The 27,821-nt window shown below is 43.2% G+C and overlaps 2 protein-coding genes across 2 annotated transcripts in view; both read right to left on the bottom strand.

Moving 5' to 3' along the window:
- Nucleotides 1-383: 383 nt before the first annotated feature.
- GFRAL (GDNF family receptor alpha like) lies at nucleotides 384-16,568 on the bottom strand. The gene is given in 11 exon segments (XM_035110691.2): nucleotides 384-2,289; nucleotides 2,292-2,329; nucleotides 3,249-3,333; nucleotides 3,698-3,793; nucleotides 4,337-4,590; nucleotides 5,757-6,087; nucleotides 6,484-6,534; nucleotides 8,438-8,836; nucleotides 10,417-10,566; nucleotides 13,210-13,344; nucleotides 16,389-16,568. Coding segments are annotated over 11 exon segments (1,623 nt in total). The 5' UTR covers nucleotides 16,411-16,568; the 3' UTR covers nucleotides 384-2,227.
- A 2,060-nt stretch (nucleotides 16,569-18,628) lies between these two features.
- HCRTR2 (hypocretin receptor 2) overlaps nucleotides 18,629-27,821 on the bottom strand; it is a 34,847-nt gene continuing 25,654 nt past the window's right edge. The window contains exons 4-7 of the mRNA XM_035110605.1: nucleotides 23,984-24,099; nucleotides 22,274-22,494; nucleotides 19,951-20,072; nucleotides 18,629-18,879 (exon numbers count right to left, since the gene is read on the bottom strand). Coding sequence (XP_034966496.1) covers nucleotides 18,629-18,879; nucleotides 19,951-20,072; nucleotides 22,274-22,494; nucleotides 23,984-24,099 — 710 coding nt within the window. The remainder of the gene's footprint in view (nucleotides 18,880-19,950; nucleotides 20,073-22,273; nucleotides 22,495-23,983; nucleotides 24,100-27,821) is intronic.

The raw sequence follows: 27,821 nt of genomic DNA, 5'->3' as shown, positions 1-27,821 counted from the left end.
TGACATCTTCCCTAGTTCTCTCTCTCTCTCTCTCTCTCTCTCTCTCTCTCTCTCTCTCTCTCTCTCTCTCTCTCTCTCTCTCACACACACACACACACACACACAGGCTTAATGTCAAAATAGTCTTCTAAGTGTTATGGTGTGTGTGTTTTTAAGTTGCCATCAGCATAAAATGTACTAAGTCTCTTTTGTCTCTCTGCTCTTTTGACTATTGGGTGTTGCCTTCCAGTTTAGGGTCTGCTTTCTCCTTACTTGATTGTGCCAATGGAGCTACACAGCTAGAAGAGATTCGACATGTCTTTGTCTAGTTTTTGTTTCCACATCTAGAAAGGATCCACCACTCCCATAGCAGCATTGAATTCATACATCATGATAACATCACTTTTGTTTATTTTTAATAGCAATAAAAAAACCTACACCAATGAAAACTCAATAACTCTACAAGGAGTGTATTTTGCTGCTTCAACTGTTTCCCAAAGTAAACTTGTATCTCAAATTAAGGATCCTTTCCTCTTTCAGTAGAATAGATACAAAGCACAGTCAGAAGGTGTTTGGCCAAATCAATTATCAAGCAGGAGAGGTGGTGGAAGGAAGGAATCAGGGGAGAAATCCCCTAGCTCAGAGATAGCATATATCCTGTATCCAAAAAGCATGCTGGTGCAGATTTGCTAAAAGAGATTCTGCACACCAGTGTTAAAGCATAATATCTGAAAGGGTCCTAATGCTTTAGAAAGGTTTGCTGGTTGAAAAGGCCTCATTACAATCCCAGCAGGAGACAGAGCAGATTTGTAGTGCTTTCACAAAATAGCATATCAAATGAAGAACTGCAAAGGGTCAGTAAAATTAGTGCAGTCATATGAAGACCAGTCATATTGGGACCCAGGTGGCGCTGTGGTTAAACCACTGAGCCTAGGGCTTGCTGATCAGAAGGTTGGCGGTTCGAATCCCTGTGACGGGGTGAGCTCCCGTTGCTCGGTCCCAGCTCCTGCCAACCTAGCAGTTCGAAAGCACGTCAAAATGCAAGTAGATAAATAGGAACCGCTACAGCGGGAAGGTAAACGGCGTTTCCATGTGCTGCTCTGGTTTGCCAGAAGCGGCTTTGTCATGCTGGCCACATGACCTGGAAGCTATACGCCGGCTCCCTCGACCAATAATGCGAGATGAGCACGCAACCCCAGAGTCGGTCACGACTGGACCTAATGGTCAGGGGTCCCTTTACCTTTACCTATGAAGACCACAGTGGTACCACTCCTTTCCATGCCAGGTGTAAGAAGGTGACTTGGGCCACCCAAAAGGACCCTCATGCCATTTCCATGGTTCATTTGCATGCCAGCGTAAAACCTTAGGAAATTGCATTACCAGGGGGAAGTTGCTGCTGCGCCTTTCAAATTTCCTTGTGGTGCAGGAAGGAGCAGGGTTGCAGCAGCCTCTGCGCCAGAAGTGTAACACAAGTCCTGGGATTCAGGTTTTAGCATTTGCATTCCAACTACAATGTGATATACATGCAGGGCTAATGCACATTTGGGCTGGGCCTCAAATGTAGATTTTTGTATGTTTTTGGCATTTGCTAAGTTTTACAACTTGTTTTTCTGTGCATTGGACTAAAATGTGACTCTCTCAGCATAAAGCTACAAATGTGAGCAAAAAAAGAGATGCGATCTGGCAAAATACTTTTTTGTATATTAATGGACATTAGACTTTGCCACGGTAAAGAGTTAAAAAACCCTCATAGGTATTAATAAACTAGGGTCTGGAACTGGGATTTGTGAAAGGAATGAAAGAGCACTTTCAATATGCGTTGGCCATCTCAAAAGCAATAGAAGTACACCATAATGTTGTACCCTGTCCAGGAGAATTTCACAGATATTTTCTCTTCCTGTGATAATTTTCAAATGCAATTTATTTCCTCACTGACTGCTAGAGAATGGTTGAAAAAATGGGGAGGAAATTTTCAACACAGTTGTATGGCAAACGCTGGGCTGGAAACATGTCATGGCCAAAACGTCTCATCCTGTAGTATATCTTATGTCTCAATCTTAAATTTAACACATCAACACAGTAGTGAGGCAAATAAAGCAATTACAACTCCAGTGGTGTCCTCTCCTGTAGTAAGTTGCCCAGTGTTTGCTGAAGTGGAACAGGAGGATTACAGGCCATGTGTTCTCTGAAGAGAAATTTCATGGCATATGTGCACCAGGTTGGCTAATGAGAAGAGCCTGAAATAGCATTATCGACGCAGTCGGTGATCCACGGTCGTCGAGGCATCATGAGCTTCTCGGATAAATGGGCTGGCAAAACAGTCTTGGCCTGATACACAGTTGTGCAAGCTCTGAAAACAAACACATGTGCGTTGCATTAACATCGTTATCTATACCCATGAAACACGAGCAACACAATCTACTTGACTGAAATCAATAGCCATTATCACTTGCTGTGTAAATGTTGGGTATGACCGAGTCACAGTTAAGCACTTTGAGCTCCCTTTGATTCCCAGAAGAAAGTTAAACATACAGCCTGTCATTGAAATAAATTCACTGAACATTAACTGGATGGTGTGCCTTCTGTTTCAGGGCAGCTGGAGTCTTTCAGGTCATAAATTGTAAGTGTTCCTCCTTAACTGCTGTTTTATTTTATTTTTTAAAGTGTGGGTTGTTTCTGCTGAGGGCCACTTTTTCTGTCAGGACTACATGCTTATGGTGGGTGGGGCCAAAGCCATAAATGGGTGGAGCTTGAAGGATTGCAGAAATATTCTCTATGCCACCCAATTTTTCTCTCTTACATGGGTGTAGCCGGCGGGGGAGCAGCTGCCCCCCAATCAAGTAAATAAATAAAAATACTTAACTAAAAGTAGAAATAATCAGAATATTTGAACTAGAAATGCTCGCTGAGGTCACACCCATGTTCTCTTGCATTCCACACGGGAGGCGGGGGAGGACTGTATTATGCTTCTGAACTTTATTTTACAGTATAAAATAACACTTGCCCCCAAATTTAAGATTACAATTTGACTCAGCACATACTGCCTTATCGCATACATGCAGTACACAATTCATTTCATTTCTCATTCAGTTCATGTGCATTCCTCATGTGTCTTTTCTATTTTACTGGCAATCGTGAAACTCTCCGTTTGTCTTGGAACCAAATAGAAAAGGGTTCCCCAGGATTCAGAAGTCACACACTGTGGAAACAGGACGTTCTCACACATTTCCTGCGAAGCCCTGCACTTCCCCCACAAACATTGCAATTACCTGGTCTTTAACAAAGTCAGCAGGATTATCGCCAGCACCAAGATTATGCAAGAGGTGTATATCATTATTATAACGATTGTGTCCGCTAAAAATTAAATTATGGAAACAGAAATAAAACATTGATCAAAGAGTTTTTGATGCAGTCACTATAATATAAATTAAAACCAAATATTCACTGTCCTCAGCTTAATATCTCCTAGGGTCTCAATCACCATATTTTATTTTTTTTCTTTCGGCTTCTAACAACTATCCCTGAAGAAGGTTTCTAAGCGAAGTTTGCTTTCAGTATTCTTGATAATAATATTAAAAAGTTTGGTTTGATTCCTTTCCTTGACCCCTTGATTGGTGCTCCCCCCCCCCTGTGGGACCCTATGCCTCTCATAACATTGTGACTCTCCAATGACCTTGGTGGGAGCTTTTTCATTCTTTTTTTTAAAAGCCAAACTTACTGTAAAATAAAGACTGTTCTCCAGTTACAGGAAGTATTTTCCCCGGTAGAACCATACGTGATGAGTAAAGGTCAGTTTTTCCACCTGATATCTGAGCTGTAAATAGAAGAGGATATAAAAAGAGAGCAATTGCGTGAAAGCCAGCAGGGCCTGCAACAAAACACTGGATTGTGAAGTGCTCCTGTCCAGGATTCCACCCCGTCATCTGCCCCTTTTTCAGGATACTTCATTCTACTTCATTCTACTTCCTCTCAATTTTCTGTCCCCGTCGCCACTGCCCCAACAGCCAGTAACCTGTGCCAACTGAGCATCTTCAGTCCCCATTGATTCCCCCCCCTAATTTTTTTGTGTACTTCTGCAACTCTTGGGAATCCTCTAATTCTGCTGATGCCTTGCTTTTGTGTCTGCCTGGTGCCAATTTTGCTAGAATCCCCATTTTATCATAAGATCATTAAAAAATGAGAATCTTCTTTTTTTCTGTTAGCAGTTGAAGCAAACTTTAATTTTCAAATCGTTAACTGGTTGACTCATTCATTCGTTACCACATAATGGGACCTCCTGGCAAAGGTACAAGGCAAATCGTAAGGCCTGGGCAGGTTGATTAAGAGAGAGGTGCTCCTTCGGGTTAGTTCAACTTACTGAAGCAGGATTTGCTGTGGAGGATATGATGGAACCACTTGCATGCAGTCTGCTTTGCCAGTGGTGTTGTGTCACAGGTACACTCGACTCCTCGAAGGACAGACCCCCACATTCCGGCATAAGCAGCTCGGCACTCATCGCTGTCAGAACACATCAGATCATTTGCATCCAAAGATTCGAAACAAGCTTTATCTTCGAGGCATTGTTGGGCGAAGGGTTTTAAACACTTAGATGTAAATGCTTCATACTTGGCCCTGTGGAAAAATAAATGTGTATGCATTTTATTCTTCCTGGTATTCCCTTTCATGTATAATTCAGGGAGAGCTGAAGGATAGATTAGCAAATAACAAAATGAAAGAAAAATGAATAATTTATTATAAGTGACAAAACAAGGGACATCTAGCTTGGACATGTTCATACCTTAAAGCAGGCATCCCCAAACTTCGGCCCTCCAGATGTTTTGGACTACAATTCCCATCATCCCTGACCAGTGGTCCTGTTAGCTAGGGATCATGGGAGTTGTAGGCCAAAACATCTGGAAGGCCACAGTTTGGGGATGCTTGCCCTAAAGCCTCATACCCTCAATGGGGAGCAATGTTTGGGAAGTTGAAGCTGGGGAGGTGGGTTTAACATCTCCCCCCCCCCATGTGCTATGATCCTCGAAATTGAAGATAAATAAGAGACATTACTGGGTGAATGACATATAATAAGCAGAAGCTGTAACTTGACCCTAACTCTGTTCTCAATGCAAGCTTAGAACTTTTAGACCTTGAGTGGTCCTGTCTGCTACTGGTGGCCCAGTCCTGTAATCTCCTATGGCTTTATTTGCCTGCAGTGTTTTCAGTGTTAATCTGTATGCACCTCTACGTTAAATTATGCATATTGATTATTTTTACATCTGTGTAGATGTGCTCATGTGCTTTAGCATTAGAGTTAGGTCATTGGAAAGGCAACAGGAACAGCAGAAGGGAATAGTGTATCAGCCATCTGAAGCTCCTGCTAAGATCCCAAATCCTTTACTCCTCTCAGCATCTCCAGAACCAGGATGAAAATACTATTAAAAAGCGCCAAGTTCCATGACCAGCCTTGAGGGTAACACAGTCTTAAAGTGCATTATCTGCCAGTTAGACCACCTTGCAGTGACTGGATTATAGTATAGGGTGCACATTCAAGAAGAGTTAAAATGTACATGTCCTGCAAAAGATCTATATGAATTTCCTGAATGACAGAGATGGTTAGGAGGAAGGCTTAAATCACAGAAAAACCCTCTTACGAGCTTTTGCTTGTGGTGTAGGTTGGAAAGCAAACATTATTTGCTACATTGTGAATTAGCAAATAAAAAGAGATCATCTTGGGCTCTTTGTGCATTTTTAAATTAAACACACATGTGCCAGCAGTCAACCAAAAATGTGTATTTTACCAGCAGATCTCGTTTCTTTGGCATGTGTCAATTACATCGAGGCATGAAGGAGCTGGGACCATATTGACTCCACACAGTGTGCCATGAAGGAACCCCTTGGCTTGGTGGCAGTTTTCATCTGACGGCATGCAATCACAAAACGTCAACACCAGGGCTACGTTCAAAGGCATGTTTTCATAGAAGGACCGCAGAGCCGCTTGGCATCGATTCCAATTGCACTGTGTTGCATTAGCTTGGCAGGCTTGAAGATAGCGAGATAGTTGCCTGTTACAGACTCCATCATTGACACAGTCCACTTTGACTTGGAAGCAGGAGCGCAGTTGTTTGTATTCTGAGAAAACAGCAAAGTGATCACAAGACGATAGGGACAGGGGTATGAGGAATGATTTTGCGAACAAAACACTTCTCAATCTCTGCCTTGAATTTGTGACATGGCGGTCACTCTACCATGGGCAACCCATTTCTATTTTCATTTTCTGAAAAAAAAAATTCATTCTGTCATACATTGGGGTAGCGAACCTTCGGCCCGGGGGCTTAATATGGCCCTCCGGACCTCTCAGTTTAGCCCTTCTTACTTTCCCTTCACTGTTTCCAGCTCTTGCAATGAGCTTGCAGTGGCTCATTCTGCATGGGGGTCAGGAAGCTGCATTACTCATAATTTATGTGGGCCACAAAGTTGAAATTGATACAGGGTTTAGAAACATTTAAAAAGTAGGCTAATGTTTACCGTAGTTTGAAAGAGACGATGTCTTCCACTCTGATTTTATTTTCAGGTGATCTAAAACGAAGGAGATACATATTACACAGATGACATGTTGTAAGTTAATTGCAGATTTGAAATGGAAGCAGCAGTTTGCAATGAAACACAATGTTAAGAAAAAAATGACGATCAGGTTATTTGACTGCCTTTAGCAGAGGCATTCTTAGTTTAGAGCAAAGGTGGGAATCATGTGTTGCTCTAGATGTTGTTTGACTCCAACTTCCATCAACCCCAATAGCCAAAGACAACAGAAGCTGTAGCCCAACAACATTGGAGTGTGGCACAGAGTAATAACAACCTTACCTTTTCACCAGGCTTGGTGTCAGTAATCAGTATGTTCAGACAGCTGATAGGACCCGTGGATGGGGAAGGGTCCTCCATAGACTGCAGACACCAGACTGTTACCTGCTGGTTTCTGCTGGTGGCAGCAAAGATGATCCCACTATCATCTTTGTTCATCTTGTTTGCATGATCAGATGAGGCCTTTTATACTTCATTTTTAAAGGCCAAACACTTCTGAGCATTGCCATTGGGATGGATGGGAACTGTAGCTTGCCATAGCTCCTGATTCAGTGAGCAGGGCAGGAGAATAGATGCAAACAATATGAATTTAAAGCGATGTCTGACATTGACTCATATGCACTGATTGCATAATGCAACAGCTGCAAGTATTGGGACAAGTTCTCCCTTCTGCACCTGCTGCTTCCTCTCAGCATTTACACATCAGCTTCAATTTTATCTGAATTGCCTAGAAGAAATCCAAACATAGGAGTAACACCATATCTGAGTAAATGATGTTTGAGTTGCAGTAAGCTACAGCAACGTGGAATTAAAAACAGAGGGAAAGCAAATAACTCTCTGTCTTTGGGATTAGGTACACAGTCAAGATTCAATGGTTATTTGAGGAGGTATCTGGCTGAGGCAACAACCATTATCTATAAAAAAGAATGGATTAACGCAAGAACATGAGAAAAGCCCTTCTGCATCGGGCCAAAGACCAATCTGTTCCTGCAATCTGTTCTATCCATGCCCAACCAGGTGCTTATGACATACCCTCGAAGTATCCTGATTTTACAAGGACATCCCCAGAGTTACAGCAGCAATCTTGGTTTCTGATTTGACCCCAAAATGTCCAGGTTTTCCCTTTTCTTTCCCTCCACATCTTGGAGAGCAACTTAAAGTGCTGGAGAGATCTGACTACCCTCTTGTCCTTTTTTGGAAACAGGAACATTTGCTGTGTGTTTGTGTGTCTGTAGGTGCAAAAACAGAGTCCTGTTTATACCGAAAATAAAATACATGCACCAAATGAAGGAAGCTGGCATACAAAGCCCTTCCTATAATTCTGAAGGAAAATGTATCCAATCCATTTGGTTACATCCTCCAACACTGGAAGTAGAACATAGACTTCACGGCTCATAGCTTCCTATCTTCCTATCTTCCATGGATGTATCTACTCCTGTCCAGTTTAGTGGCCATCTCTACATCTCTTGTAGGATTCTAGGGTGTTTCCTGCCACATTGTGGCTGACTATGTTTGATCCTGAATGGAAAATCTTGAGAACAATGCAGCAGAAGTTAGTTGTGGTGCCACACCTTGACACATATTTGCACAGAAGCAAGTCACATCGATTTCAGCAGTCCAGTCTTATGCATGACAACATGTAAGCAATGCACGCTGAGTTCACTGGGACTCCATATAAGCATGATAACTTTTGGCTTGAATTTGTGGGCAGTGGTAGCAGGGAAAACCACAACCCAACCTGCCACCAGTTTTTCTGCATATATATTTTTAATAAAAAAAATTAAATATAAAAAGTGGCTGGTTGTGCCATCACACCTATTCATTTCAAGGTTTCATTTCAATTCCTTTCAATTCCTTCCAATAACTGGTGTTATTGGAGAGATCACTCCTCATTATTTACCTGCATCAAAGCCTGTATAGGTTTCCTCCTGAATGGCAGAGGCTCGATATTCCTGGGTGTATTGTACACATGTGTTGTTAAATATATGCTTCCATATTTTAGTGCATCTTTTATGCAGCGGTTCTAGGCATATGCAGCTCCCCAGGACTGTTCTCCTTAACTCCTTCCATGCTGTGAGGCATTGCTGTACCACCATACGGAGGCTACAGTTTGCTACTTTGGTTCTGCACATTCTCTGGAATTTCTTGTACTGCAAGAAACAGGTGCCATCTCCTCGGCATATTTCCTTTGCAACTGCACAGTCGGTTCCTAACATGCCTGGGTGCACCGTCTCCTGCAATTTTGACTGTGGCAGGAATCCTAACTGGACATCTGTGGACGGATAAAGCTTTGATTTCCCTGTGCAAAGAGAATTTGTGCACAAAATCAGTTGGATAGATCATGCTTGTGGCTGCGTCTTTCAAATGCAATCAGGCTGACTGTAAAAACTGATAAGCAAAGGAGCAGCTATGTGAATTGTGCTTTGTAAATACTTCCCCCCACACACACCAATGATTATTTGGGATGGTACAAGGGCCATCCCAAGACATTTTGCTACCTGAAGTTAAGGATGATATTTACAAAAAGCCAACTAAACTGGAAATTGAACCTGACTTTTGACACTGTCCTCCGCACTGCACCTGAAGATAGCAGGCTAGCTATGGGAGTGCAGGACTGCTCATGCAAAACACACAGCTCTGTCCATACTGCACTTTTAAGCATACAGGTGAAACTTGGAAAATTAGAATATCACCGAAAAGTGCATTTATGCAACTTAAAAGGAGAAACCAATATATGAGATAGATGCATGACATGCAAAACAAGATATGTCAAACCTTTATTTGTTGTAATTGTAATTATTTGTCATTAGGTGGGTCAATTATAAATGGAATGTAATTAATGAAATGTAATAGCAATGTTTATTTTGGTATTATTGTAACTATTTGTTTTATTACTGTGGAATTTCCAAAAGAAAGCATTTGTAAAAATTAAAAGAAAAAGAAAAAAAATATTAAGTTGCATTACTGAAATAAATGCACTTTTTGACGATATTCTAATTTTCCGAGTTTCACCTGTATGCTACCTGAGCTGAATGCCTCACTCTGCCTATTTGTAAGGCTGATCCAGGATAGAACCTTCTCTACAGCAGCACCCAAGGGTGGAATTATCATAGCTGCCAAGTTATCCCTTTTTTAAAGGGATTTTCCATTATGCTGAATAGGCTTCCTCGCGAGAAAAGGGAAAACTTGGCAGCTATGGGAATTATGCCTCATGGAGTGCTCTTAGATCAATTTTTCTTCCTTCAAACATTAATTGAAGACTAGTTTTTTTCCTTTGCTTTTTTCTGTTAATCAAGGCGGTAGCTGGAGTCCATAACCTTGTTGTTTTGCAGGGTTCATTGGTGGTCTTAAATGGTTGATGAATTGGCTTCGATTCTAAGGGAAGTTCATGGAAGGAAATCCTCCTCTCCCCTCTTGCAGCTTCCTGTGCCCCCCCCCTGAAAAACCTGAAAAGCTGAGTGTGGAGGAGAAGAGCCACTGGTTTTATCTGGATTTGAATTGTACTTTATTTGTCTTGAATTTTGGACTCTGGTGACTACTATAATTGCTTAGAAAAGTCAAAGTCTCCCAATTAGAGGTCAAAGATCCATATAATATTTGAATCGGATAGTTTGTCAAAGCTAAACCTTTAAGCCACAATGGACATAAGAGCCTGCTGCATCAGACCAAAGATCTTTCTAGCCCAGCATCCTTCTTCCCCCCCAGTGGTAACATGCAAGCAAGACATGACCTCTCTCTCAATCATTCCCCAGCAAATGGTTGAAAGCCTCTGATCCTCAAGGTACCATACGGCTCCCATTTCTAGCAGCTGTTGATAGCCTTATCAGGGCCACGATTACACTGCATTATTTTGTTCTAGAGAAGAAAATAATCTGTTACCTTTATTCCCGAAACATTGCTTGCCAAGCAACGTTGTAGTACTGCAGTTATCGTTGGTGCAGATGCAGTCTTTAAATTCTGGGAACTGGTCAACTAAGAACTTGACTGTTTTATTACAGTTGGTTGAATCTTTTACTGTGTAGTTGTCGCCTGGATTTTAAATGCAAGAATGGGTCTTAATACTTTCATTAATGTTATTATATTTATTTATTTATATCCCGCCTTTTCAACTAGCTTTTACTCAGAGTAGACCCATTGAAATGAATGGACCTGATTAGTCATGGGCATTCACTTCAGTGGGTCTAGCGGGAGTAAACATTGTGACCCAATATAAATTACGGTATGAAGTAGTTTGTAGGAAAGGAATCCCGTAGCACCTTAAAGGCTCGAAATTTGAGTGGCTCAAAAGCTTTCATGGACTAGGTACCATTTCACTGGATGAAGTCATCTCTAGTCTATAAAACCCTAGACCACTACAAAATAAGAACACTCCAACAGAACACATGCCTGTGAGTACGTACATGTGGATGCCCCTTTTTCTTTTTTTCCAAAGTTAAAATCCTGTTGGTTCAACCCCACACTCCACCTCTGGGCTAGCATATTCCTTGGGTGTAGCTTTTAAGAAAGGGCTCTCTGCAGGTTCAATTCTGTCTGCTGAACTGGAAAGCGGAACAGTGTATATGTGCTTCTTCTGTGGATGATCAAACACACTCTCCATTAAGTATTTTCTCAACAGCTTCCAATCATCAGTAAATGTGTCTGTGTGTATCTAAGAGGGATTACTTTTTTAAAAAATGTTGCTGCATTATTACCTGAAGCATGGAACGTTCTGATTGCTGATTTTTTAATTTTTTTTTACTCTCACATTTTTCAGTACCATTTTATTATGTGATTACTGATGGCAAACACATGAAGTGGTGGTATTCTCACTCAGAATACCCATGTCATGGACACCACCCTGAAAGATGCTGTTTCATACTGCATCACTTACTTTGTGGCCTGTTGGTTGCATATGGAAAGATGCAAAATGTACTTGCTCATCAAAATAAAAAAGGGACATTTTAGGTTTTGCTTTTTTAAAAAGACTCAGAGACTTGTTGAAAATATAAGTGCCAACCCACCCCCACCCCTATCTTTTGACTTTCTGTTTAACATCTGGCCTCCAGCAGAAAGATCAGCAGCTAGTGAGAATTCAATTATCAAAGTCACAAGACTTTCATGTAATCTGTGCATGTTTCGGACATGTGCTAAACTGGTGTACATTTCTTTTACAAGTTTCATGAGGCTGATTCAGTCTGTTGATTCAGCTGTTCAATTAAAATGCCAGAATTTCATTTATGTAGGAGTTGGATTTTAAAAAATAATAGTTTCCTGTTATTGTTGAGTAGATGAACTCTTAACCACGTAGATTCACTCAAATGAAAAGTATGAGATTTCCCCTTTGTATATATTATATTGTAGATACTACTTCTTTGGGGATTTAGTATAGATTCTATTAACTTCAAACTGGCTGTATATCTTTGCCTAACACCTAAGTCTGACACGCTATAGGTTATATCTGTCAGTAAGTGTAAGGAAATTGTCCAGAAGAACATCAAGAGCTACATTCTGGGGTGGGGATGGGGAAAGATGGAGTCTCAAATGTATTACTGAACTTAAGGAGCAACCCATAGGATCAGAGCCACGGATCCTCATCCTAAAAACACTTAGATTTCCCCCCCATTTTTGACAGAGTAATTATGTATGATCTCATTCTGTTACAAAGCTTTTAATTCCAAACCACTGCAAACAAACAGCCTCTCCAGTTAGTCTATTTGTTGAACATTCATTATTCTTTGTGCTCGTGATGTTATCAGGGCAATTGCATGCATTACTTGGAAACCATTTGTGCCAGCAAAAGTTTTGCAGGCTCGGTTTGATTTGTAATAGGTCCACGTCTCATAGTTTCCTGCTGAAATTCTGTATTCCTTTTGCCTCTTTTTTATAAATTTCCCAACAATAGGCATCTCCCCACTCACCCACATGACTGTGTCTATATGTGTTTCGCCAGGAAATAAATCAATCAATGTAAACTGCAAAAGGGGGCAAAAAGGGCTTGAAAAGAATGGGAAAACTGCAAAAAATGGCACGAAAAGAGCTGGAAAACCACTAGCAAGCCCAGGAGCCTTTGCACCGACCTTTGAGGCCTGTGGAAATTTGGAGATTGAGAACGAAGATTTGGAGATTGATTTCATGTATACACATGGTACCCAGGAACATACCGTAACCCCTGCTTAACTGGGGTGACGCCTGTATTCACAAAATGTATACGCTGGGGCTATCTCCACACCTCTGTCCACCCACCCACCCCGGAACATTTTTGTATGATCAGAATTAGCCCATGTGCAATGGAGCTTTCTCCATAGTAAGTGTATTTAAGACTCCAATCCCTGTTTTCACTGAGTATGTAGTCAGTTGCAAAGAAGTAGAGTTTAGCAACCTGCCCAGCAATCCATTGCGTAAGCAGGACCTCCTGCATCTCTCAGTCTATAAGATCTTTCACATTCAGACTGTGGAATTAGGCATGGAAGGGTGTGTTTCTATGGAATGCTCCCTCCATTTAAGTGTGTGGTGACGATGCCCACCTCCATAGGGGCACGGGAAATGAACTCTCCTACCACCTTTCTGAGAAAAGGTGAAATGAAGAATTCCCTTGTAAAATTCCGTTCAGTGTTCATTTTAATGGAAACTGATTAGACAAGGAATGCTGCTTCTCTGAAATCATAGAGCAATCTATGGCTTCTCCGTAGTTACCTGAAATGCAACAAACTTCTTCAAGCAAAGCCCAGACACTTTCGCATCCATTTCCTGCAGCTTCACATCTCTCTCTCAGCTCTTGGCATTTGGAGGTCTGGAAAGCAGTGACATGCATGGGATGTAGTGCCAACACTGCAAAACAGATAATATAATCTTGGTGATAAGCAGTGGGTCCTTTGCATTTCTACCCAGTGTTTTATTGTAGAGAGCATGGAAGGGTAAAGGAGATACACAAGGTTACCCATGCTGAATTTCAGATACCCCTGTTTAGATCCATCAGGGAACAAGGAACTCCGTCTTTTCTCTAAGCAGACTAAGCTCTCTTCTCTTTCACCTTTGGCAAGTGGTTCTCCATTCTGCGCTTCACCTCCAAACTAACTTGCACAGAGCACAGGTTCTAAAATGAGCTTTGCTAGGGCTCAAACCAGCTTGCAATTCATGCCCCTAGTAAGCCTAGCTATGTGGAATCATAGAGTTGGGTGAGACCACAAGGGCCATCCAGTCCAACCCCCTGCCAAGCAGGAAACAGTATCAAAGCATTCCTGACAGATGGCTGTCAAGCCTCCGCTTAAAGACCTCCAGAGAAGGAGACTCCACCAACTCATTGGCAGCAAGTTCCACTGTCGAACAGCTCTTACTGTCAGGAAGTTCTTCCTAATGTTTAGGTTGAATCTTCTTTCTTGTAGCTTAAATCCATTGCTACGTGTCTGCTTCTCTGGAGCAGCAGAAATCAACCTTTCACCCTCTTCTATATGACATCCTTTTATATATTTGAACATGGCTATCATTTCACCCCTTAGCCTTCTCTTCTCCAGGCTAAACATACCCAGCTCTGCTGTTCTGCTGTTCAACAGGTTCTGCTTTTAATATGTCCATTAAGATTTTGGTGCCTGGGGTGATGAAGCAGACATAATCCATTGCACAGACAGCACTCTTAAAAGTCCCACTGCAAAAAAATGGGCCTTTGAGTGCTGAGGTGCAAGGCTATTAGCTATTCCATCAGGCAACAGCAGCAGGGGAGAAGGGAAGCAGGCTTAGCTGAGAAGCCAGCAGTTCCATCTGACTTCCCCACTCTCTCAACTCTCATCTTGCAATTGCAGTTTCATTAGGAATCAACAAAGTCAGCTGTGTGAAATGGATCTCTTCCTCTTCCTCAGAAGATGAGAGTTAATAAGTAAAAATAATAGGATTGAAAAAAGTGGGTTTTATGGGAACATCTTATTCTTGTTCTGCAGCTTCCTAGAGGCCTGCTTCTCTGTTCTTCCTCTCACCTACCTACCTCAAGCCAAAGGGAAAAGTCAACAGTAGTAACAATACCTTTTCATGTGGCCTGACATGCACTTAGACATTCCACTCAGCAAACAAGCATGGGTTTGTTTAAACAAAACCTCCCTTTTTCAGATCTACTTGATTAGTTACCTTTCAGAGTACCTTTAGGGTGATCTTCCACTGTATTACTTACAGACTGGAATGGGTCATCACTCAAGCCTAAATGCATTGGCTAGGTGTCACTCTTGGCAATAAATGAAATAAAATTAAATATGTACCACCATAGAGATAGCATTTTAGTATGAAGCTGGCACCTGCTCTTCAAAAGCTTGCTCTTTACCAGCCATGCGAGGAGTGCATGAAGAATGTTCCAATCACACATTGCCTCTGGGAACAAGAAAGCCATGTGACTCATGAAGCATCAACAGTCACGAGCATTTAAAGGATTAGCCATGCTCCACAGAGCACTAGGAACCTTGGGCACAAAAGAAGGAGCAACACACTGCTAAAGAGACAGGACAGAATGGGCTGAGTCAGACAAACAGTACACAATACATTCCCACTGGTAATAGAAATCTGAATGAAGCTTTGCTCTGCAATATAGTCGTGGAGACCAGACAGCCATGTGACAGCCATGTGGTCCTTCAGCCATCTCACTTCAATTATGTTTTCTTAGTAACTGCAAATGTCAATTTTATTTGGGATAAAGGCTGGCTATCTGGCTCAATGATACATTGGGCAATAGATATTGGTCATAATATAGATGTGGAAGCATGGGAATGATGTGGAATATGGATATAAAATTTACAGCATGTTATGGTCTAAGAGAAAATTATATGAAAATGATATATTGATGGTACCTAACACCGAGTTAATTGACAAAAGAGAAAGAAGGTTCTTTTTATCATATGTGGTGGTCTTGTAGTAAGGTTAAAGCTTACTGGGAAATGATATAGAATGAATTGAAAAAGATGTTTAAAATAACATTGGTTGAATATGCAGAAATGGCGAAACTTACTGAAAAAAATAAGAAAACAAAATAACAGACTTTTTATAAAATAATGGAAATGGTTTATTGAATGTTTACAAATAAACTGCAAACAGATAAGAACATTGGCAGGATTATTGTAATAACCTGCAGTTTTATGAGAATATATATTTAAAGTAGATGAATAAATGAGCAAATTAAGTTAATTTGGATATGCAGAAAATTTTAAAATAAATTTTAGGAACCACAGAAAGAGGGGGAAGGAAGTCAAGTTTTGAAATGTTAAAATTATTGAAATGTATAAAATTGAAAATAATAATAATAATAATAATAATAAGTCTGGCTATCTGAATCTAAACAAAATTGCTCATGCTAAAAACAGTGGGCTGTGGTGGGATAGGAAACTGCTCTCCTCACTACAGACAATTATTAGATCTTATTCATTTCTTGAATTTTATATATTAAATTTCTATTCCGCCCTTCATCTGAGGATCACAGAGCTCTAAATCAGCACATTGCTTATACACACACACACACACACACACACACACAGTTCCCCTTTACAATCACAAAGACTAAAAGCGAAGTTTCTAAAAGCAAACAAAGCTGCTGCCATTTCAACAAGTTTATTATGTTTAGATAGGAGAGGAGCAGAGGAGGAGGAAAATAAAGTTTAACTTTTAGCAAATGTGCGAGTACAAAGTCTATCCTTTATATTGACTACAATAGGAGGGAACAGTCCAATAAGTGGCAGGGACCATATGCACTGTCCAATGCTATGCCCTCCAACAGGCAGCTGAGACTGCCGTCCTATAGGCACACTTAATTCAGAACAAGCCCAAGCGAACACAGCGTGACTTACTTCAGAGTCAGCGTGTATAGGATTGGGTTCCACGAGGAGGAACTCTGGAGAACTTACCCAGCAACAGAATGGAGTTCATCGCGCAAGGCAGTCCTGAGCTATTGATGCTGAGCACAGTAAGCAGCAGGCTATCGCCTGATGCTCTCTGAAATCGCAAAACCTCCGAGTCGTTTCAGCACCACGCCGCGCTGGACAGCTCTCTCCTGGCTGCGTGCGATTGGTCCACCTTGGCGCTGAAAGAGTGAGCCCGTTCTGGTGGGACTCCCCTCCCTGCTCTTGCTTGCTTTAAGTATCCCAGAGAGATAGGAAAGCCAACCCTCCATTTCACACCTGTTGCAGATTTCCGGAGTATAGTAAAAGCTGCCCTGACAGTCGCTTACTACATACCTTGCTGCCTGCGAGTCTAGATGAATTATAGTCTTCTGAGCAAATGCCTGGTGAGGCAATAGTTCAGTCGTGATACCAAGTTAATGATGATAAGCAGAATTTCCTTCTTCATCCTCCTGAAGATACCATGATTAGAGGGGTTGGGCTTCCCACTCTTTTAAAGCTAAAGGGAAATCTAATCTTGCAGGTGGAAACATGCATGCAGGTGGTTGCTGTTTTCCAAAGTACCTTCCACAGACCTTAAAAACCTGGGAGTTGCTGCAGTATCTGCTTCTCTGGAGTCCCAGGAAACCCTGGTGAAATGAGAAAATGAGTTCATGCTCTAGCTGTGTGGGGCATACCCATAGCTGCTAAGTTTTCCCTTTTCTCGCGAGGAAGCCTATTCAGCATAATGGAAAATCCCTTTAAAAAAGGGATAACTTGGCAGCTATGGGCATACCAATATGTAAGGTCACAGCTCAATAAAGATGGGCTCACAGTGACAGGGAAGGGGAGATGGGGAAAGACAAACATTTCTGAAGATGTGTAACAGGAGCCAACCTGTGAGAAAGAGGGAGGTATAATACATTAGATAAGGAGAAGTGGAAGGTGCAAGGTGGCATGGGGGTCAGACCATTGGACCATCTAGTTCAGAAATGGTGATACTGGCTAGCTGTGGCTTTCCAGGGTTTTAGTTGCTCTCCAAGCCCTACCTGCAGATGTTGGAGATTGATCCTGGGACCTTCTGCATGCAAAGCAGATGTTCTCACCCTGAGCCCTACAGTTGTGGCTTTGGAAACAAAGTAAAGACCAAGAGAGAGGATGGCACAAAACTTGGAGCAAAGGATTGGATACCTTGAGTGCAGCCATCTGGGCACATTGTTCATCTCAATAAGTTGGGAGGCATCAGATGACCTCCTTGTGAAGTCAGATGTTCTATAGAATATGCCTTGCATATGGTCAGGGGGCAGGTCTGGAAATGGGAAAGCAAAGTGAGGCTGAGACAAAATTACTCTATGAAAGCTAACCTGTTCAAGCAATGAATTTCAGGCCTGGCTCCTGGGCTTAAGACTTTGGTCAGCCTAGAGATGGGTGGCAGTTGTATACAAGGCTCCATTTTGAGTCCCTTTGCTGCCAAGTTTTTCCAGAATACACCATTCCCCAGTTTCCCATTTGTCTCTGTGTGTGTCAAATCAACATTGTATGGCACTGAGCATGCTTAGCCCTTGTTGAACTCTTTTGGGGTATGTTCCCCCAATTCTGCAATTTTCCCCAAGCCTGCAGATGGGGTGGACTTTAGTCTTTCAAATTTCAGTGGTGTCCTGTGCAAGGGCAAAATTCGGCACCCACCCGAACTCTCACCTTCCTTTCTGCTCAATTCACTACATCATAGTTCGGACACCCTGCAGCGCCCCCTAGGCTTGATGCCCAGCACGGCAGAACCAACCGTGCTTTCCTAAATCCACCTCTGCTGCAGATATCTTCCTTGATATGGTTGGTGCCCCTTTTGGATTCACATTCAATGAATGATGTCACTATTAGTATCAATTAGTATAGCCATATTAGTATAGGGTTCAGTTATGCTATTTTATGAACAACTTGGTGGAGGCGAAATTGGTCCTAATGTGATTTCCATCACAATGCTTTCCCCCTTGCTTACCGCCAACTTTGACTGAAACACAAGATGCACCCACTCTTTATTGAGAAAGGAAATACATCAGAAGCTCTGACCAGTTAAGGTCTATAAAAAAATTAATGTGTTCCCAAACAATCTTATCTTACAGTTCAAAAGCAAAGGCTGTTAAAATCACGCAAGCTTCCAAACAAGGCTGTGGTTTCTTTTAGAAAATAAGAGGTGTTCCTTTCCAGTCCGCAGTACTCTGGTTACTGGTTCAGACAACTGGATGCACAGATTTCCACTTACAAAAGTATTAAACCACAGAGAAACTGGGATGCTCCCAGCTGTGAATAGGTCCAGTGCCATTTGTTGGGAGTGTGCTTATGTGAGTCAATGCAACGTGCTCTGATAACTTGGTAGCATGGTCAAAATGGGGGATCTGGGTGGTCAAGGATTTCCGACTTTCTGTGCTTGTCCGTCCTCGAAGCCGGTCCTCGTTGTGGTGGCTAATGCCAAAGCAGCAGCAGCAGGAAAAAGCTGCTTTGAATTCTTCTCGGAATTTTCCTGCCAATCAAACAGCACCAGAAGCATGAGATAGTATACTATGAACTGGATATTTTTTTCCTACCAACAATGCAAATGTGAAAATGAATCCTAACTCCATTGATTTTTTTTTAATGCCACTGATACAATTTGGGTAAACCCCAAAGCATGGCGGAGCTTCATGCTCCACCACCGGGGGCAGAGAGCAGGTGCGCTGCCCCCAGGGACGTGGTGTGCATTCTGGGGGCGGGGCGTGCCGTGTGCAGGGGCGGGGAGCCCCCCCACCGCCCCTATCTTCCTATGCCCTTGCCCCAAAGAGATAATGACATGGCTTCATTAAAAATGTGTTCATGTAAAATCATAGTATTATTCCCCCTCTTGGTTAAATGAGTTTCCCAAACACTGGATTCATGGCACATGTAGCGAAGAGTATATAGAGTTGGGAAGGACTACAAGGACCATCTAGTCTAACCTCCTGGCAGTGCAGGAACCTTTCACCCAATGTGGGGCTCAAACCCACAACACTGAGATTAAGTGTCTCATGTTCTACCAGTAAACCCAGTAAAGACAGGGAGTTCATCTGTCTTGTACTGATGTTGGCAGCAAGGGTAGTGTGCAAGTATAGCCCCCTCAACCAGCCACCAGCAGATAGTTTGATAGGAAATTAAGCATCAGCCCGAAACTCAAGCAGGGGAGCCAATTGGAGGCACAAATTATTCCCACCCCCAACAAGAAGGTAAGGGAAGCCCAAAGGCTCATTCATTTACTTATTTTGAATTTAAGACATTTCTATACTAAATAATTGTTCATATTTTTAAGTGGCGTACACAAAGGAATGGGGCAATAAACTTCTTTCCTTTTTTTAATCGTAAGACCGAGCACTGTCTTAAAATGCTTGCTGGAACAAAAAGGGCTTGGCAACATGCCTGGAGTGTAACAAGGAGGGTGGCTGCCTAATCTCAGTTGGGAGGGAGTTTCATGGGCTCGAGCCCATTACATTGAATGGAAGACTTCTAACAGTTCCGAGCTGTGTAGCTAAACCATGCAGGGGGGGGGGGCATTGATAAAAGGCAGCAAAACTGAACAACTTACCACTGAGAAAGTTATAAATAATTGGGTTTGCTGCACTATTTGCATATACAAGCCAGTGGGAGAATGTAAACCAGGCATACACTGTTTCTCTGTCGTCAGCATTGTTGAACATCCCAAACACCCTTACAAAAAGAGAAGAAAAGAGAAGACATTAGAAATCTGGTTAAATCTCAAACTAGCTTTCAGTTTGATTAGCTCTAAAGATTTGTACACAGAATATGTATTTCAAAATGCAGAGGACCACAAGGGCACAACAGTTTCATTATTATTAAAGTAAAAGGCTTGTGTGTTGTCCAAGGGAGTGCAAAAGTTTACCACATGCCTTGATTCAGATAACCACACACTGAGAAATATTTCCCGTCACCTCTGGCCTGAATGCTCTGTGCAAAGTGAGAATGATGGTGCTGATGGGGGAATAAGGATTGTTCTGGTCTTGGACAAGGCAAATGTTGGTCCTTACCACACTTTGGAGACTAGCCCTGATCAAGAAGACCTGCTTAGAGACAAGAAGTTATGTGAAATCTTGCTACTTTGGTTGCCCTCACAGTACAAGGCTGCACTCCTCTTCTGCTGGGTGTGCATACTCTAGTTATGTTATTTTCATTATTCTTTCAGGAACCTGGCTTATCACTGAGACAACATTAATAATTGCTTGTGCTCTAATTTCCTATTTACAGAGAAACACTAAACTCACCTAAGCCCCTTCACTCAAGTCCCTAAGACTGGAGTGCCCTCTAGTGTCTTTAAGTGTATCCTGCAGTTCTTGATTGTTCCCAATGTTGCCTCTTGCAGGGTGTCAAGCACGGGCTGTACCGTGGGCTTGCTGTGCCCAGAACACTTTTGTTCTTCAAGCAGGTTCTAGTTCTACCACCCTGCCTCTTTTCTCCTTCTCCTCTGCTTCTGAGCCTTAAACAGCAGCTGAAGGAGCAGAGAGACGCTTGGTCGCTGGTGGTGTTTCAACACTTCTTGCTCAACTGTGTTGACAACTAGTCAAGCCAGCCATGTTCACATCAGCTCCAGCTTTGCCTGCCTTTCTGCAAAGTTAAAAACCACATGCTAATATCAGGGACAGGCCGTAGCTCATTGCTCAAGCTCATTTCTTGTCCACTGAACTTTCGAGGTTCAGTCTCCAACAAATTCAGCAAATAAGGATTTCACATGACAGAGCTGGAAAGGATTTCTGGCTGAGACCTTGTAGATATCTGAGTCACTGTTGTCCATTTGTTCTTAATTTTTTTATTTTAAAGTTTCATGTTCTAATTATTTTATTGTATATTTTTGTGACTTGGCAGTTTGTAAACAAACAAACAAACAAACAAACACATGCTAATTTTGCTATAGGGTTTGTCATAGAATCATAGAGTTGGAAGAGACCACAAGGGCCATCCAGTCCAACCCCCTGCCAAACAGGAAACACCATCAAAGCATTCCTGACATATGGCTGTCAAACCTCCGCTTAAAGACCTCCAGAGAAGGAGACTCCGCCACACTTCTTGGCAGCAAATTCCACTGTCGAACAGCTCTTACTGTCAGGAAGTTCTTCCTAATGTTTAGGTGGAATCTTCTTTCTTGTAGCTTAAATCCATTGCTCCATGTCCGCTTCTCTGGAGCAGCAGAAAACAACCTTTCTCCCTCCTCTATATGACATCCTTTTATATATTTGAACATGGCTATCATATCGCCCCTTAACCTTCTCTTCTCCAGGCTAAACATGCCCAGCTCCCTAAGCCATTCCTCATAAGGCATAGTTTCCAGGCCTTTGACCATTTTGGTTGCCCTCTTCTGGACACATTCCAGCTTGTCAGTATCCTTCTTGAACTGTGGTGCCCAGAACTGGACACAGTATTCCAGGTGAGGTCTGACCAGAGCAGAATACAGTGGTACTATTACTGCCCTTGATCTAGATGCTATATTCCAGGGGTGGCCAACTCCCAAGAGACTGCAATCTTCTCACAGATCAACTGGCAGTGATCTACCCCCTTTTGGGGGGTTCAGGTCAAAGTTGTTGAGCTTTTTTTAGGAAGGAGGAAGGCCCATTTTGGGGTAGTTTGGGTCAAAGTTGTTGAGTTTTTTCAGGGAGAAGGTAAAATGCTGAGCAGTTGTTCAGCTTCTTTGTGGGGAGCCAATGATATACCAGTGATCTACTGCAGACGTCCAGTGATCTACCAGTAGATCATGATCTACCTGTTGGACATGCCTGCTATATTCCTATTAGGAGTATAGCATCAACGACTTAAAGCTGCAAAATGGAATCATCCTGTTACCTAAAGACTAGAAAATCACACATAGATGCATATTATTACTCATTGTGCATTAATGTTACCTTTTTAATACATTGAGAATGCTAATTGGGAGATAGCAGAGGGCAAAAACCAGGAGAACGACCATGAGCATACGTGCTGTTTTCCTCCGGGTTTGGATTTGTTTGATTTCGGCTGCCACAGCACTAATCCTAAAATTTGCCGATGGCTTCTGCCTTTGCGCCTGTGCTGTGGATTGCAGAGGCTTCCACTTTCTCTGAATCACAGATGAAGTTCCTGGAATCTAGCAGAGCATAGTAAATGGAATGTTAATTATTTCCATTTGCCCAAAGGGAAAACCTGTTAGGCTCATTGGCCTAGAGACATAAAATAAAATATATATACAGTATATAAAAAATAGACACACATGTTGATTTCAATGCAGTTGCTTTTCTATGGCTAAAATGAAAGATGCCCTCCCAGAAATGTGTTCATTTTGCTTATGCATCTCCATTCTGAACCAGAACCCCCTTTTGTTAGATGTAAGAGAGACCTAAAGAGGGAACTCAGTAAAGATGCTGAATTGATGGAAACTTGATAGTCATAGCTGCCAAGTTATCCCTTTTTTTAAGGGATTTTCCCTTATGCTGAAAACGCTTCCTCGCGAGAAAAGGGAAAACTTGGCAGCTATGTTGATAGTGCTTTGTGTGACATTTTGTCTGATGATGGTTCATCTAGGAGTATTAAAAACATAATTTTAAATCATGTTTTAAATTGTATTGTATTGGTTGTGTTTTGATTTTGATTTTCTTTTGTATATGGCTTTGTAAAATTGGGTTACAAATTTAGCAAACATAAACTTAATACCTGCTATACTAGTGCACCCATAAGACACACCTAAGGATCTGCTCTATAGGAGCATATTGCTAATTTAGCCAAAGATTCATAAACATGTTCCGAGAGGTTATTGGTCCAAAATATGGAACTATTTTATGAATAAAAAAATCAAGTTGGCAAATACAAGGGATAACTGATGAACAACTGGCTCTCTTAATGAGCTCTAATATCACTGAAAAATTGTGCCCAACAATTTTCAATGAGATTAAAAGGCAGCTATGGTACACCTGCTCTACTTGATGTGACGTACCTGAGCAAAGAGTCAAATCACACTAGCTAATAGGTGTTAAGTAGGCTTGCTGTGTTAATTCTCCTTAATATAACACCTTGTTCACTTTGGCAACTGCACTTGAAAAAACAGAGATATGTTATTTCCATGAGTGGGAGTAGAAACAGCTTCTGCTGATATATTAAATCTACTCTATCAACAGAAATAAGAAACAAGAACACATTATAATATATATTGTGCCGAACTGCAATACAAATGTTTCAGAAATGTTCACAACATTTTTCTTTCTTTGTTCTAGGCGATATTTCCATATTTTTTTAATCAAGCCTTCTTCTGAACGTAACTTAAGAGCTAGGGAAGAAAATGATCCTTTCTTAGCAGGAATAATTCCATTTCAGCTCTTTAGAGTGAAAATATAAGCTAAGAAATTGTGGACTGGATGCAAGCACTTACTTTGCTATATCAGTTCATATGTTTGGATGGTTTTGGACAACATGGTGTTCCTTTTTGTGTGAAAGATTGCTTGCATGTGAATTATACACAATTATTCTACTCTGTACCATTAATATATTTTTGTATCCGTCACTGAAATACATAAACATGTCAGTCTTTAAGAGGCATCATGAAACGGATCACACAGGTGGATCTCACAGCAAAATAAGCTTACCTGTCGGCACCATAGCTTTTGAAATATCTGTAGATAGGCCAACACCATCAGACACAATGGGGCCATATATGTAACCAGGAAAAAACAAGTGTGGTACATTTTGGGGTAGACTTCAGCTGCAAAGAAAACCAAAAAGGACTTGAATAACATCTCTTTTGATCTTCTCTATGTGCGCTCATTTGAAATTGTTAGTTGCTATGTAATTGTTAATGCATGCAAGAAACATATTGTAAAATTAAAGGGCTGAATAGATAGGATCATTTCAAAACAGGAGCCTTTCCTCCAAAACATTCAAAGCACATTATTAACCAAGGCCACACAGATCCTGGCATGTTTTGCATGTGGTGTCAAGCCTTTAGGGTAGGGCGTTCCACAGTTAGGGTGTCAGACGTGTTCACGTATGTAGGTGTTGTTAATCCGAGGTAGGTTTCTGAATTTTCAAACACTCAAGAGATCCACTAGAGAATGTTAACATTCACCTAAATTAGATTTCCATAGGGTTAACCATTAAAATCTGCTGCAGCAAAGTAAGAGTGTCTTAAAGGTAAAGGTAAAGGTACCCCTGACCATTAGGTCCAGTCACGGATGACTCTGGGGTTGCGGCACTCATCTTGCTTTATTGGCTGAGGGAGCCGGCATACAGCCTCCAGGTCATGTGGCCAGCATGACAAAGCCACTTCTGGCGAACCAGAGCAGTGCACGGAAACACCGTTTACCTTCCCACTGGAGCGGTACCTATTTATCTACTTGCGCTTTGACGTGCTTTCGAACTGCTAGGTTGGCAGGAGCTGGGACTGAGCAACGGGAGCTCACCCCATCACAGGGATTTGAACCGCTGACCTTCTGATCGGCAAGCCCTAGGCTCTGTGGTTTAACCTACAGTGCCACCCGCATCCCTCAAGAGTCTTAGGGCACCTTAAAGATTCACAAGTTTATTATTATGGCATAGGCTTTCATGGCCTGGAGCCCACTTCACCTTAAGGTCACCTCAAGTTGAAGATGCTACATGATTTTGCCCCATGGGGAGTCCTGACAATTTCTGAAACTGAGATTGAGTACCAGTCTCCTGGATAATTAAAAATAGTTCCCTGAAGGAGGAGGGAGGAATATACTTAATGACAGACTGTGAGGGACAGGGGATATCGCGAAGTCCCTCCCCTCCTGAGTTCAAGCCCGTCCCCGAGCAAAGGGGAAAGCAGGGAGAGTTCCGATTCCAGTGGGGAAGCAGGAAGTCGTGTCCGAGGCTCAGGCAAGGTAGAGGAGCCAGGGTCCCAGGTGGGACAGGAAGGGGCAAGTAAGGGGGGAAGACCCATCCCCCCAACTCCAGAATTACGCAGGAAGAGGAGGGGCAAGAGGATGGGTCTGCCAAAGCTTTTGTGTTGGAGAAAGACGCGCCAAAAGCCATTAGGAGGTTCTGAAACCGACTGACAACATCGCTCCGTGTAAATAGCAATGACTTGAGCACTGTAAATACGCAGCACCAATAAAAGAATAAAATGCAGAGCTGCGTAGCGTCGTTACTCTGAAGTAGTCCACTCCGGCAACTGTGACAGCAACCTCCTAATCATTTTTGGGCTACTTTGGAGTTGCCGGGATGAGCGTGTCAGAGGCGGAGAAGTGGCGGCAGATCGCTGAGCAAGCCCAGCTAGAACTGCAACAGCTGTCGCTGCAGGCGCAGGGAGAATTGAAGGCAGCTAAAGAGGAGACTAAGAAGGTCCAGGACGACCGGCTACAACTTGCGGAACAGGTGAGAGAGCTTCAGGAAAAAGAGCAGCATTTAAGGGCGGTGGCGGTAGACCTCCAAAACAAGCTGGATGCAGAGAAAAACAAGGCGGGAGGGGCACCCCAAGTCCAAGTGCTGCCAGGAAGGAGAGCCGGGACCCTAGTAAGCAAGTTCAATGGAGACCCGAAGGAGTTTCAGGGCTTTGAGACTGAGATTGTGTATGCTCTTGAGCTGCACCACGATGAGTTCCCTGATGATGAGCACAGAGTAGCGTTTATTGTGGAGCACCTTACAGGGGCGGCCAGGGAGTGGCTAAGACCGTTAATTGCAACAAGGAATCCTTGCATGAAGAATGTCAAACTATTTCTAGAAGGTTTGAAAACGATGTATTCGTCAGATAGTCATATGGACCAGACTAAGGAGGAACTTCATAATTTACGCCAAGGAAATATGACAGTTCGCGCGTATTGGGCGAAATTCACCATGCTGGTGCACAGATTGGGGTGGGATCTGCAGTCGGCCCCAATGCAAGCGGCGTTCTACTTGGGGTTGCATGAGGAGGTGAAGGATGAGCTCTCGAGAGGTCCAAAGCCCAGTAATATGGATCAACTGAGCAAAGCGGCTCTGGCGGTGGGGGTGAGGCAGGAATCCAGGTGGAGCGACAAGCAAGCAACGCGCGCAAAGCGGGCTTGGTTCCCACGGTCGCAAGAGAAGCCACTCCCTCAACAACCCTTTCAAGCCACGCCTGGGGCCAGTCAGGACCAGGAACCCATGCAGATTGATAGCGCGCGCGCGCGGGCTTTTCAAACCCCAGCGGCGCCAAGGCGAAAGGAGGGAAGGGGTGGGAATTGCTTTCTCTGCAACTCCCCCCAGCATCTCGTCAGAGACTGCCCACATCGCAGGGAGTGGCAAGGAAAGGCGGGAACGGTTGTGCCCTCCCCCACTGACGCAGCACCACAGCAGGGAAACGGGAAAGCCTGGCTGCAGGAGACAAGGGGCGGCAGCCAGGCACAGTCAGCAGACAACAGCCCCAGCCCACCCACCCGCACAGAGAGGAGCAGAGCCAGCCCACCCCTCCCAGAGCAGGAGTGGTTCTAGAAGTGACGCTCACGCTCCCAAATGGCTATCCCCTGACAGTCCTCGCCTTAATTGACAGTGGGGCGTCAGCGAACTTCTTCTCGAGGAACTTTGCAGAAGAGCACCAGATCCAGCTTCTGCAGCTGGATTTTCCTCTGCACGTGGCAACCATTGACGGCAGAGAGCTGCTGGGAGGGGCCATCACTCATCAAACCCCCCCCATGAGAATGACGGTTGGAAGGCACTCAGAGACACTGGCATTCAACGTCACCACCATCTCAGACCCCCCAATCGTTTTGGGCATGAGCTGGTTGGCGCGCCACGACCCCTCCATAAGTTGGCATCAGAGATGCATCACTTTTGGATCGGACTTTTGCCTGGAACATTGCATGCAGCACCAACCAGGGGAGGGGCCTCCGATAGCCACGGTGGCCACCATGCACGTCAAAGGGGGTGAGGCGATACCCAAACCATACTGGGACCTGCAGGAGGTCTTCAGCGAAGCGGAGTCCGACCACCTGCCCCCACACAGGCCTTTTGACTGCCAGATCAACCTGGTGCCAGGGGCAACTATACCCCCAGCCAAGCTGTACGCCATGTCAGACCAGGAACTGGAGGATCTGCGCGCTTTCATCGACAAGAACCTCAAGCGGGGGTTCATCAGAGAAAGCAAGGCAGCAGGGGGCAGCCCGGTCTTCTGGGTGGACAAGAAGGACACGCAACAGCGCTGTCTTGTGGTGGATTTTAGACGGCTGAATTCGGTGACAGAGCCAGTGGCTTTCCCCATGCCCAGAGTGGATGATCTCCTGACAGCGGCACGCAGGGGCAAGATTTTCACCAAGCTAGACCTAAGGGGGGCGTACAACTTGATCAGGATCCGGGAGGGCGATGAGTGGAAAACCACGATGTTCACGCCTCTGGGCTCTTTTGAATATCTGGTGATGCCCTTCGGGTTGCAAGGGGGCTCAGCATGCTTCCAGGCCTTCATGCACCACGTCCTGGGGTCCCTACTCTTCAGGAAATGCTTGGTCTTTCTGG

Source organism: Zootoca vivipara, chromosome 3, assembly GCF_963506605.1.
Source record: "Zootoca vivipara chromosome 3, rZooViv1.1, whole genome shotgun sequence".
In the NCBI taxonomy this organism is placed as follows: domain Eukaryota; kingdom Metazoa; phylum Chordata; class Lepidosauria; order Squamata; family Lacertidae; genus Zootoca; species Zootoca vivipara.
This window is presented reverse-complemented; position numbering and strand designations above follow the sequence as displayed.